The sequence below is a fragment of the Vitis vinifera genome, chromosome 15, assembly GCF_030704535.1.
Source record: "Vitis vinifera cultivar Pinot Noir 40024 chromosome 15, ASM3070453v1".
Classification (NCBI taxonomy): Eukaryota; Viridiplantae; Streptophyta; class Magnoliopsida; order Vitales; family Vitaceae; genus Vitis; species Vitis vinifera.
Window position 1 is genome coordinate 15,551,504 of NC_081819.1, and position 13,180 is coordinate 15,564,683.

A 13,180-nucleotide genomic window follows, 5' to 3' on the forward strand; every position below is an offset into this window, starting at 1 on the left:
CATCCCCTTTCTAATTAGTCATGTTGTTTCTTATAGAGGAAGATACACATGCCATCCGACGGTCATTTCCACTTGTCCACAGTGACCAAGGAGATGTAACAAATTGGTAAAAGCCTAAAACATTATTCATACTGCAATACTTGCACAAGTAGAAGGTGCCCACAAGATGATGTCATTCAACAACCCCTATGTTATCCATGAAGGGAGACTTTTGCTGGAGATAGGGCCTCAATGAAGGAGGTACCACCTTGACTTTGGGAGGAACCATTGAGCCAACAGCCCTACATGTCATCCACAAGGTTATCTCGATACCATTTACAAAGAAGATTATGTTGGGATTGAGCCCTATGGGCCCACCATGGTTGGCATTTAGCACTTCCTAAAGGAAGTTGGAAGGCCAGAAGCCCAAAACCGTGACTTCTCAATCCACCAATTCGAAAGTACTAAGCACCAACCATGGTGGATAAAAAAGGGACCTTTAAGGTTTGGTCTTGAGTTCGATTCCTGGGACATACCTCCCTTTTAGTGGATTGAGGAGCCATAGTTCTGAGACCATGGTGGATGCCACCAATTGTTTATTTGTCTTTTTAAAGGAGGCGTCCCTAGAAATCGAATTTAGGACCAAACCTTAAAGGTTCCTTTAAGTTCAATCCTGGTACCATCTGGGCCACTAGCTCAAATGATACCAGGATTGATGGCCCAAATGGTACCAGGATTGAATGTAAAGAAACCTTTAAGGTTTGGTCCTGGGCCTCTGGCCTTTCCTTCGAAAGTGCTAAGAGCCCACCATGGTGGGCCCATAGGGCTCAATCCCAACATATCATTCAAGGAGTAATTAGTGAAAATTTTCTCATTATTATCATATTTAAATCATTCAAGCTCATGACATTGCACACATGAGGTCAATCCAATTGTCATGTTTTATTAATGCCATGTTTTGATCAATTAGGGCAAGTTTTGGAACGAAGCAAAATAAAAGACGACTTAAACATGACACTTTGGAAGGGTCAAAAACCTTAGAAGGAAAATGACTTAACACTCCTTTGATTCCCCTTCAAAAACTATGAAAAAAAAAACATGAGAAAAGCTAACTCGGTAGGCTGCCCACTAGGCTAGTCAAGCAAACACTCAGTTTGCTAGGCTAAGAGCCTAGCAGTCGAACGACCCAGTTTACAATTTTTAGCCTTTTGTGCTTTTTCTCACTCTTTCAAGCCTAAATAGTCTTTATGCCCTCTCTAAACCTCTCTTTCTTCTGTCCTTACTCTCCCTCTCTTCCCATAATAATTGGAGATTTGAACTCCAACTACCAAATCTCACTCCAACTACTTGAGATTTTATCCCAGTTTCTATATCATCCCTGGTTGATATCCTTAGCTATCTCTTTGAAAATGGAAGGAAGCAGTCATTGAGATCTTGAAACTCTTCCATGAAAATAACATTTTCATTCATAATACAATATGCATAAGCCTAGCATTCTCTTGAAATGCCATAACTCCTTATTAGACTCTTCCCATGAAACATCATTATTTGCTCTAAAAGCACTTTCAACATCCATTGATGTGAATTCAAATGGAGAACACTCTCAATAGGCATCCACCTCTCAAAAAACCTCGATTTCAGCCACTGAGCTTCCGAGCTTCTTCCTTGCCGTCTCCTGCCCTGCATTGCACCAAAGCCATGGGTGTTAGTTCCTGGAAGCAACAGCTTCACTCAGAAACATGGAAGCAAGATTTGGGTCACTGTACTGGAGTTACAGCTTGAGTCGTATCCATCAAGCTCTGATTGTGTTACCATGATTATAGAGTCACAGCTTGTGCCATATGACTCATATCCATCAAGATCTGACTCTGTTACTATGTCAATGGAGTCATCATCAAAGGCTACACCATATTGTTTTGATGGGAAGAATGGAGACTTTCTGACTCTGTTGTTAATGCAGCCAGAACTTTTAGTTTTCTTCACTTTCTGCAGATAGTAGTCTTGAACAGCCTGCATTTTGTAATCAACCAGAAGTGAGCTCAGAAAGAAAAAGTTACCCCAGTTTGGATTGCATCGGATCGAATTGCAATTCAAGGTAGCACAAGAATGAGAGTGATCCCAGTTAGAAAACATCAAAGGAATCTGGCAATAAACCATCAGTTGCCAAGAAGAAGAAGAAGAAGAAACTGTACCAGGCATAGATTGTAAATGGATGATATTATTTGCAGGATTGTGTATACCATACTTAGCATCAATAGATTCTCAAAATCACAAAGGAAAAAGATAAATGAATGGAAAAGAACATGATTAGAAGCAAAAGAACTTCTTGAGTTTGAAAACCAGAAGGCACCTTCCATTGAGCCGAGGCTAAGACCACCCTTAGCACAAGAATGAGAGTGATCCCAGTTAGAAAACATCAAAGGAATCTGACAATAAACTATCAGTTGCCAAGAAGAAGAAGAAGAAGAAGAAGAAACTGTTCCAGGCATAGATTGTAAATGGATGATATTATTTGCAGGATTGTGTATACCATACTTAGCACCGACAGGTTCTCAAAATCACAAAGGAAAAAGATATATGAATGGGAAAAGAACATGATTAGAAGCAAAAGAACTTCTTGAGGTTGAAAACCAAAAGGCACCTTCCACTGAGCCGAGGCTAGGACCACCCTTGGCCTGATGGATTTCACATAGTTGTATGCAGCATCAGGTGTCATCTGTTTGTGTTCCACCTGTTAAGAATGTGGGGAAAATCTCAGATGAAGGCGGTATCTGTACAAGGTAATAATCAACTTTCGAATAAGGATCACAGCTAGGATGCATACCAGGTAACAGAGAACAATGGTTGTGCTGCGGCCCCGACCAGCCTTGCAATGAACATATGTCATTCTCCCAAGAGATGCATTACCTTCACAAAGCCCAGTAACAAAAGAAGATAAATTAAAATGTTTTTCAAAAATAAACATACTAGAAGACTGAAGATTTAATCCACCACAATGTAGTTGTATGCCTAAGGACTTCATTAACTTCTGATAGAATTCATTGGGCATTTAAAAACGCCGCTCTTTGGACTTTCTGGTGAAATAGAGGCAGAATCTATCTGTAGGTTGATATAGTGAAGATGCAGAGAGTGTAGAGGAACTAAAGCGCATGACATATATACTCATGGTCGATGTATACAAGGTCCTAGAGGCTGAAACTCATTTAGGAGGCTATCCTCTATAACCCGAGTCATGCATAGTACTCTAAGAGCAAATATTGACAAGTGAGTAGAAAATTTTCTTAGAATACTCACTATAGATGAAGTCTACAGCTCGGCAAGTATCATTGAGTGATGGAGCAAAGAGATAATCTCTTGTGGGAATCACCAAATGGTCAATGCTGTGAGCCTATACAGATAATAAACAATGGCATTAAAAAATGTAGTACAATTAAATTTTTGTCCTTATTAACTATTCATTTAAACATTTTTGTTGTGACATTGGAAGAAGATAAGGTAACAACAACTATGAACTAATTAATCATATCAGAAAAGATAAAGACTGATGAATGAACAACCAAGCATTCTCACATGATAGAGCAATGTCGGGACCAAAGTTTCATAAGACTCGTTTAAAGTTACTACTCCACCAACCCCAAGTTTCTTTAGGCAAGGAACATCAGCAGCAAAAGGCACGGCACCTAACAATATAAACTGTTGACTCACAAGTTAGCATGGTACTGAAGAAATGCTTGACTCAGCAAAAGGAAATTTCTTACTTTCACATTGGATTCCTGAAAAATATCAAAATACTATAAGAATGAAATGCCTAAGCAACCATGAAGGGCAGATTTGAGTGTGCTTATAATGATTGCCAGAAAATCCAAAAAACTAATAGTTTGAAAGGAAAACTAAAGGTAGGAACATTCAGATGCAGAATAAAACCTACTGGTATTGTGCTTTTGAATTGGATGGCAACTTCTAAAACCAAACCTCAAGACGAAATTGGGATTGATTATTGAGGGAAAGAAAAGATAGAGGCTCTTTAATGGTGAAAATGAGAAACATTTTTATTTGAAAACCATTTTCAGAAATGTTAAAGCATTGTTTCTGGTGACCATTAAGAAGGTCCAAACACAAGAAGTTTTCGGTTGTTTTTCTTTCTCAAAAAGAAAGCATTTTTGAAACAGTCAGTTTCATTTTTCTCTGAAAATCAGCCTCAAACCATTCTCAAAATGAATACAGAAACTGGAAAAACAAGAGGAACAAAGCCAGACAATTCAAGTACAGAAAAAAGGGATTTGTAAGAGTTCACCTCATCAACCCTATCCCACCAATGAAACTCAGGCTGAATCTTGTTCCTAACAACATTATACAGCAATGTTGGGTAAAAAAGAGCGCGAGCTCCTGCTCCTACCAAAGCCCTTTTGGCATTTGCACCGACACCGCTGCTCTGAGAAAGGTCACAACACAATTCCTCATCCCACATTTCCAACTCCCAGTCCTCCAATTTCTCAGCATTCATCTCCCTCCTGTAAATCCACACAAAAGTTCTTCCCTTCCCTCTCCAGTTCCGATACAATACCCCTAAAATAGTGAAAAGGAAACTCACAAAAACCCAAGCAACTTTCAGTGCTATCCAATCCTACCTAACCTTTCAATCCCAAACTTCAACACAACCCCACCAAACTCCTCAATCCTCTACACCTCTACACAATCCCACCAATACTGAACCTATCAAACCCTTCAATCGTACACTTCAATGCAATCCCGCCAACCCCTTAATCCAAAATAAAAATTGCAAACCCATTAATGAAATGACTGAAAAATGAAGTTCTGATCTTGAACAAGAGAGTATATATGGAGACAAGGCTGAAGGTGTATCTCAGCTCACTTCCCTCTCTGCTGCTCTCTCTCTCTCTCTGGCTTTTGTTTTGGCAAAAAAGTTTTGTGCCAGGTAAGTTTGAATCAATACAAGTGTTGGGCCCCTGTCTCACCTAAAAGTTATGTATTTAGTGGGTTTGAGCGCTTGAAAAAAGCTTTGGCTAAATCACACCACCTTACACCACCATTTTGATGATAATTGTTTAAGTGTAAACAACATTTTTCTCTACGTTTTGTGCTTAGAAATTTCCAAGACTCCTCCCAAATTGTAGTTGGCTTATTGGGTTTGATGTGCTTAGAAGTGGACAAGACAGCTCACAACACACCTCTGATGGGATTGTATGAAGACTTTAAAAATGGAAGATTTAAACACGTTGCATAGCTGCCTCTGGTAATGTATATGATACAGAGCAACTGATATGGGAGGAAGGAAGCAAGAAGCTTCATCTTTCAGATTATCTCCACACACAGGTACTCTCTCACTCATGACCAAAACTGCAATTTTGTCATCATTTCTTTAATGGGTTTTAAGTTTTATGGTATAGGATTGAAGGGTTTGGAGGGATTGTGTTGAATTGAATTGAAAATTCTCGGGTTTTTGTTTGCCTTTCTATGGTTGGCCATTGTGTTTGAGAAGAAGATAGTGGAATTTGTTGTTGCTGTAGTGGAATAAGATGGTGGGTCATTGTCAGAGCAGTGGTGTTGGCTCAGATGCTAAAACAGCAGGGGCTACAGCTCCTTTTTGGCAACAAGATCAGCCCAAGCTCCATTTTTGGGCTCTTTTCATTTCTACGTTTATTCTCTGTTACCTTGGATCCACCAGATCTTAGAGCCTTGATTCATTTACCAAGCTATTCCATTATAAAAAGATTTCTTAGCCTCTGCCCAGAAGCTGGTATGCTTTAGTTTTCAACCTGAACAGGTTCTTTTGTGCTTTTCCCCATAGCATGATAGTCTGTCAGTGTAGTTCAATGCAGAATCTGGCTACTCATCTGGATGCCTTCAGGGGTTTTGCTTGTACATGTACGGCCACTAGGTTTAACATTTGGGGAAGACAGCCCCTTTATATGTTGCTAATTGATTGATCAAGAGATAGAATTAGAGCATCTCCTGCTCGGGTAGATGGGATTATGCTAATTCTCTTTGACAGGTGATGGAGAAGGGCACCCTTGGTTTCTAGATTCAGTTTGATGAGATTTCCGGCTTCAATTATCGTTTTCTGAGTGAGTGTTGTGCTGCCATGAGTTTGAATGGTGCCAATTCAATGAATAGGAATCCAATATAATTCCAGCTCATGAAACTTTCTTTCATAGCTCACCTCTGGTTGATCACAAAATGCAGGCTATTCATGAAGGCTGAGACCACCTTGAGAAAGTGAATTAACTCTGCAGACCTGAATCTGGCTTTCCTGGCGACTCTTGCCAAGAACTCCCATGGCTTCAGTACCATGCAGGGACTGTATGGTTGGTAACAGAACATCAGCAGGCTTGAATCAGTAGCGGGTTTTGTTTGTTTTTCAGGCAGCTGTTGCCTGCAATTTGCACCTGTTTCTCTGTTCATGCAAGGGAAGGAGTTGAGGAAAAAGCTTGGAAGCTCTATGGAATGTGAAGAATTGCGAAGTCTTGGAGCAGACATCAGGATTTATTGAGATGTTGATGCCCCTATGTTCATTTTCATACAGAAAATATACATAACAATCAAAGAAAAGTATGACCCCTCTTTGGACCATTTTGCCTCTTTCTATTTCCTTTCAAAACCCGTTATTTTCCTTCTCATATATGTCATTCTAACCATTTCAGAAGCATATGGGGCTGATGGACACCACCTGAAAATGAAACCATCCCTTTTCTTCTTTACAACACTTGACGGCACACATGTATACCATGGAATGTGAGCATAAAAAGGAGGGCATCATCAAATATAACTTTTGAAAAACAACGGTCCATCATGAAATAATTTTGAACACTAATACAGCAGATGCTATTTGACAAAACTTAAGTCTTCAATGTAATGAGATATTTATGTACTCTCATAAATATTGTCTTTAGCTTATTCCCAAAGAGGAAATCCTTGTATGTTCTGCCAAGTATAAATATGCAAATATAGATCATGCCATGATGAGGGTCACCATGAATTATCTGAAACATAATTCAAATGAATATGCAAGGCAAAATAAATAGAAGTTGTGACAATGCCATCACTAAGAAAATGAAGAGATGGCCACAATGCTTCTCCAATAGTCTTGTTGGATGCACAAACAACAAACCCGCAACACATCTATGGATTCAAAGTTACAAGGAAAAGTAGAAGATAAAGCAGAGCGAAAAAAATTTGGTGGAAACATATCTCAACTTCATATCGGTCTTCCTAGGATTCACCAATGGGGCAGCAAAGGGTTGTAATTTACCTAGACGAGTTCCTATAGACGTTTTTCCCATGTGTGCCCTCTAATCGAAGCCATTTTCTGAAGCCTAATCTGCTCCTTGAACTTGGCTATAAACTCACCAGCCTTCTTGTCAACCTCATGAGGGACAGGTTCTTCCTCACCAACAATGTTGGATGCAACTTCTTCATCTGAGCTTGTTCGAAAGTTGTGAGCCTCACCCTCCAAATCTTCTGACTCTTGCATTTCTCCCTTTGGATGTTTGGAGAATGGCGGCTTTGTTACATAAGATGTATTACCGAGTACTTTTGGTTTCATGTCAGATTTTTCCATGGGTACTTCTTCAGCTTTGATATAAGTCTTCCCAACACTGTCATCCATTCGGTTTCCACCCTTCTCTGCCACTTTCCTTGCTTCTGAGGTAAGTTCACTTGCTCTAAATGTTCTAACTGATCTTCCCCTTGACAAATGTTTATTGGGAGGTCCAGGTTTCATGGCAGACTTCATAGAACCCAGCTGCCACTCTTTACTGTTCACTTGATCCTCTCTTCTGCTCCTACTCAGCTCCTTCCTCTCGTCTTCAAAGCTTCTCTGTGCATTCATCTCAGAAGCAGAGTCATTAAAAAATTGGTGAGATCTTGACATATCCAATGGAGCTTTACCATTCATCTGTCCTGGTGGTGATGGAGAAGTTGCAGTAGATGACCCATAAGGACTCTTCCTTCCCCCCAGTTCTTCCATTTTCGAGTTCCCCAATTCTGAAGAAGCAGAGGAGGAAGGAGAGAGTTTCCTAGGTGAAGAAGAGACAGAACTAGCTTGAGATGAGTACGGAGTTGAGGACCGAAAGGACCGTGATTGCAGCTGTTCAAACTCAGGTTCCTCAAATGAGGGAGGCATAGAATGTGAATGACTATGAAATGAATCTGCTTCTTCTCTCATTTCCATCCTTCCAGATCTTGAACGCCATGGTATAGGTGAAGGTAAGGCGACAGTGTCCTTCAACTGCTCCTCCAATTTCAGAGGGCCCAACTTACCAAATTTCCCATTTCTAACTTTGCCTGAACTCTTAGAAGAACCAGTCTTGGAGCTTGATTTAGACCTACTCCCGCTCACAGATTCAGTAGAATCAGTGTCTTTAATTCTCGATTTCAGGTTCCGAACGGGCAATCCCAGTGGTTTATCATCAACGCTTGATTCAGGTTTGCCCCATTGATCAAGGGCATAGCTTCCTTTAGCAACTACAACCATGGTTTCACCCCTGAAGTACTGAGAATCCCATGTTTGAATCACCTTCTTCCTATCAGACTCAAATAGGTTTTCACACCCATTTTCAAAATTTGAAGATCTGGGTCTGCCCCTTTTATCAAGAACAGAGCTTCCACTGGTAACCACAACCATGGATTCACCTTGAAAGTGCTGAGAATTCCATGTCTGGATCACACTCTTCTCACCAGACCCACATGAATTCTCAAACCCATCTTCAAAAATCGATGAAACATGCAAAAATCTAGACGCATAAGACTCTGAATTATCAACAGTGGAATGACTCTCAATGCCCCTATCCACATTTCTTCTACTGAACACCCCATAAGACACGGCAATGCCAATGAAGAGAAGGTGGAGAAGTTCCCAGAACTTGGTGATGAGAGTGTGGTTAATGTACTCAGGAGCTTGTGAAGGAAACAGTGGAATAACAACTAGAAACAGAGCAAAGATGAGAGATTTACAGAGGAAGTGAGTACAGGACTTACTTGGGGTTCTGTTTGGCCGAACTGGTAGTGAAAGCTCTGAAACAGCCATTGATGAAGATGAGAAGTGCTTCCAAGAATGGGTTTTGGGTGTAGAGAGAATGAGTGGCGAAATAGTCTTATGGAGACGAAGAAAGGAAGACTTTGAAGCCAAGGAAGAGAGGAGAGAGAGAGAGAGGGGGGGGGGGGACAAAGATGGAGCAGATTTCAAAGGCTGATTTAGTACCGTTTAATAACGTGACCAACTTGTCTGCTCTTCAATTTTTTTTCAGGAGTAAATAATTTTTGTTAACATGATAAAAAAATAAATAAAAAAACCTTGAAATGTGAACAAAAGAAATTATTAATTCTCTATTTTTTTCCAAAAAAGAAAAAAAAATCTCTCTTAAGCCTATACAATTTGTTATAATAATATTAATTATTTTTATCCTAAAATTTGATTCTTTGTCAAATAAAATGAAATATTATTTTTGAATGAAATTCTTAAATTTTCAAATTTTAAACTTAATAAGTATGTGTTTGGGTTTTTTTTTTATTTTTTAAATAAAAAATCATAAAATATCTTCTACAAAAAGTATAGATATAGTGCAAAATTTTTAAAATTTAAGGTATTAATTTTTTTTTAATATCTCAATTTTTTTAAACAATTTTTTAAATCATTAAAATTTCAATATAAACCTATAAAAATTCTTATATGTTATACAAAAATCATTGTTATTTTTTAATTTTGAAAGCAGAAAATAAGAAGTGTATCCAAATGGACATTAAGACCATATTTGGTTCCCAAAAAGTACTAAAAAAAATATTAAAGAAAATAATTTTCTTATATTTGATTTTACCATAAAAATACAAAAGAAAATTAAAATTATTAATAAATTTTTATATTTTTAAATAAAAAGAATTAAATAAGTGAAAAGAGCTTGAAGTAATATATAAAAATAATATATTAAATTTAAACCTAATTTTTTATTTTCTTTTATTTTTTTATTTCTTTTTACTTTTCTTTTCTATTTCCTTCCCTTCAAATTTCCAAGAACCAAAGATAGCCTAAATAATTATATTATAATTAAACATGAAAAATTTAAGAAAAAAAACTACAATTTTATTTCTATATCCTTGATAAAAATAAAAATGGATGGTAATTATTTATAATAATTTACATAATTAAGAAAAATAATTTAAGCCACACTTTTCTTCGTTTGCTTACATTTTCTTCTTCTTCTTCTTCTTCTTCTTCTTTTTTTTTTTTTTTTTTTTTTGCATCTTTTACTCTATTCAAATTGAAAAACAATAGGCATATAATCTTCGATCTTATCCCATGACAAAGTTGTTAAACAACTTTAATTGTATCTTCAATCTCACCCCATGACAAAGTTGTTAAACAAACCACTTGCCTCCATTCTTTTCTCTTATTTAATGATGTCAAAAGCACTATCACTTGTAAGTTAAGCTTAATTCTTTCTTTCTTCAATCTTAAACTTGCCAAATGCTAAGCACTAAACATTTCATCATTTGGAGAGTTAGCTTGAATAGAAATTGAAACTTAAGTTGGAGCTATGATTAATATGAAACAATTTTTTTAAAATTAAAAAATAATTATTTTTCATAGTAAGTGATGTTATTATTACTCTTTTAAGTACTTGAGGGATTTTCTTTAATTAAAAGCATTTTTATTAAAATAAAAATTATTGAGCTTTAAAAGAAATTGACTTCTAAAATTGTAATGAAGCCTTGTTTGGGTGGGCTGTTCTAGAACTATTTTTTTTTTTAAGATCAATAGTTGTTTCTTATCATGTTTAAGTGATTTTGTTGAAAGAATTTTCATAATATAAAGAGTGCTCCTTTGAAATTGTGACATTTGTTTTTGGTTTCAATTTTACCTTTTAGCTTAAGTCAAGAGTAAAAAGCAATCCTAAACCAAACTTAGGTATAAGTGATTATGACATTTTCTAAGGGAGTGTTTGATTAAAAAAAAAAAAAAAAAAAAAAAGCAAAGCGAAGGGTTGTTTGACAACATTTTTTAAAATAGTTCTAAAAGGATGATTTTTTATAATAATTTCAAGGAATAGTTTTCAATTGTTTTCATAATCAAAATTTTGTTTGGGAACCTAATTATGCAAATATATATATATATAAATTTTTATGGCTTATTATCCATGAAAGCATTGTGCACTTAGGTATATGCAAAGTTCCCAAAGCATTCTCTCTCTCTCTATATATATATACCATGACCAAGCCCTTAGGACTCTCCATAAGGATCCTCAGGGTACTCCCGCAATAACCAACATCAAGGTAAATTCAGGGTATCATCAATGACAGAATTTAAATTTAGGATCATGTGTCGCTTATTGGGACCACACTTGCTAGTATTCACCCTGATCAATCGGGCTACCCTAACGGGTAACCAAAGTATTCTCTATATTTTGAATTGTTTCTCAAAATACTCCACAAGAAAAACATAAAAACACCTCAAAATTCTTTTTTAAAAAAAAAAAAAAACAACTTATTTTCAAAACAAATTCTTAAAAAGTTATTTTTAGTTAAAAAAAATTGTCAAATATATTTTTTAATTTATAAAACTATATTATGTTATAAAAAGCATAAAATTATTTTTGAGAATAGTTCCAAACATATTTAACAAATTGATGGAGAGCCCCTTTTTAAAATTTATAATTTGGTTTTGAATCTCAATTCAAATAAAAAAATGCATATGTATCAATGTGCCTCCAATGATCCATATCTCAGGTCAGCCACTGACAAGTACATTAAACTATTTGTGTGACTAAAAGCCTGCATATCCTAAATAGAACAATAATCCATATCTCAAGAAATGTGCTTAGCCACAAAGCTAGTAGTTGTCATATTGACCTCTTATTAGGGCCCTTTATGCCAAAAGCAAAAGAAACTCATCCCTCTATTTCCCTTTCCTAGGAGGCATGTGGATGTAACAAGACGATCCTATCAACTTGTTCTCACCTAATGCGAAAATCACAAAAAGTCATTTTAAATAGAAACTTGGCTACAAGAAAGTCAAATTAACTATATATAATTATGATATTTCCTTAGACTAATTGCATGATTTTTTTTAGAGGTCATCAAGACTGGTAATTAGACAATAAGTTGATATCTTAGAATTAAATCAATGATTTTTATGATATGGATTCTATATTCTTTTTTAGCTTGAAGATTAGGCATTTAACTACTATGCAATTAGCTTGATGATTTGTATAATTCATAAAATACTTTATCTTAAGTTGAGAGCTTTGTAGTTTGAGTCTATGTGGTTTAATTTTTATACTTTAATGCAAAAATTGAAAATTTATTTTATTGATTAATTAATTCAATTTAGATATGTTTTCAAGATTAAAATCAAGTTCAAAAGGTGATTTATGTATATTAGGTTTTAATGCCCTACAAACTCTCAAACATTGCTCATCGAGTGAAGAATTAGAAAGGAGAATGTTGGATAGGATGTCGGAGCACCACATAAGTGGCATCTAGGATACTATCCAGCTCTTTAGATACTACAATTGTTATGATAGAGTTCTTAAGAGCATGACATGATGTAATAAATTTGAAATTCATTATTTATTTAATGATATTCAAGTTTCACTTTTATTTATCCTTACTATAGGTATTACACTTTATGAACATTCTTGTCTAACATCTCTTGGATTGTACATGACTTGGGTTTGTTAGAAGTTGCACAAAAATCCAAGTTATGGGTTCTTTACAAGTAAATGACTTGTTCACAATCAATTCATGAACTTAGGCAATCCATTAGAAGTTGTAGTGCACTATCTCCTAATTTGAAGGATAGCTAGTTTTGGTCAATGAGTTTCCCATGGTGAGTGCACTAATGTATATGATTACATATTAAATAGGACTTAGGATGAGTCATAACTTAAGGTTATCAAATAGTCATAACCTCACCAAGCTTCTCCATTGTATTGTTTATTAACCTTTAGAAAATATTGAGTTTATGTTAAAGTTAGTAGTGATTTTGACTTACAAGTGAGATTGTAAGCTGATCATATTTTATCTATGGATTATGTCACTATTGATGAAAACTAATAGCAATAGATATTTTCAATAGATACACCATGATATCTTATAAGATTAAGACAAAGTGTCTCATTTGGTGATCATAAAAATGTGTGTTCATGGTTACTATAGTCATAGTAGTTCCTTAAGTAAAACTTGACTT

The 13,180-nt window shown here is 35.9% G+C and overlaps 2 protein-coding genes across 5 annotated transcripts; both read right to left on the reverse strand.

The window, feature by feature from the left end:
- Positions 1-1,405: 1,405 nt before the first annotated feature.
- Positions 1,406-5,188, reverse strand: LOC100247978 (phosphatidylglycerophosphate phosphatase PTPMT2). Of its 4 annotated transcripts, none has more exons than XM_019225793.2 (8): positions 4,274-5,188; positions 3,738-3,752; positions 3,550-3,672; positions 3,274-3,367; positions 2,804-2,886; positions 2,621-2,710; positions 1,792-1,989; positions 1,406-1,659 (listed from the first exon to the last, which is right to left on the reverse strand). In XM_019225793.2, exons 1-8 carry the CDS (start codon positions 4,481-4,483, stop codon positions 1,468-1,470), a joined length of 1,005 nt encoding a protein of 334 aa, XP_019081338.1. In that variant the 5' UTR covers positions 4,484-5,188; the 3' UTR covers positions 1,406-1,467. The 4 variants fall into 4 exon arrangements, with proteins under 4 accessions (XP_019081338.1, XP_019081340.1, XP_019081339.1 ...); XM_019225795.2 differs by having other exon boundaries at positions 1,755-1,989; positions 4,274-5,186; XM_019225794.2 differs by having other exon boundaries at positions 1,746-1,989; positions 4,274-5,184.
- Positions 5,189-7,261: 2,073 nt separating this feature from the next.
- LOC104881830 (uncharacterized) lies at positions 7,262-9,025 on the reverse strand. The gene has a single exon (XM_010663155.1). The coding sequence runs from the start codon at positions 9,023-9,025 to the stop codon at positions 7,262-7,264; it is 1,764 nt and encodes a 587-aa protein (XP_010661457.1).
- Between the last annotated feature and the right edge of the window lie 4,155 nt (positions 9,026-13,180).

What these genes read in the sequence shown, in the direction of transcription:
- LOC100247978 (XM_019225793.2), bottom strand. Translation starts at nt 4,483, where the DNA reads ATGAATGCTGAGAAATTGGAGGACTGGGAGTTGGAAATGTGGGATGAG. An exon ending in TCCCGACATTGCTCTATCAT is followed by an intron (nt 3,368 to 3,549) that starts GTGAGAATGCTT and finishes TTATCTGTATAG; the next exon opens with GCTCACAGCATTGACCATTT. An exon ending in TAGCCTCGGCTCAGTGGAAG is followed by an intron (nt 1,990 to 2,620) that starts GTGCCTTTTGGT and finishes TACAAAATGCAG; the next exon opens with GCTGTTCAAGACTACTATCT.
- LOC104881830 (XM_010663155.1), bottom strand. Translation starts at nt 9,025, where the DNA reads ATGGCTGTTTCAGAGCTTTCACTACCAGTTCGGCCAAACAGAACCCCA.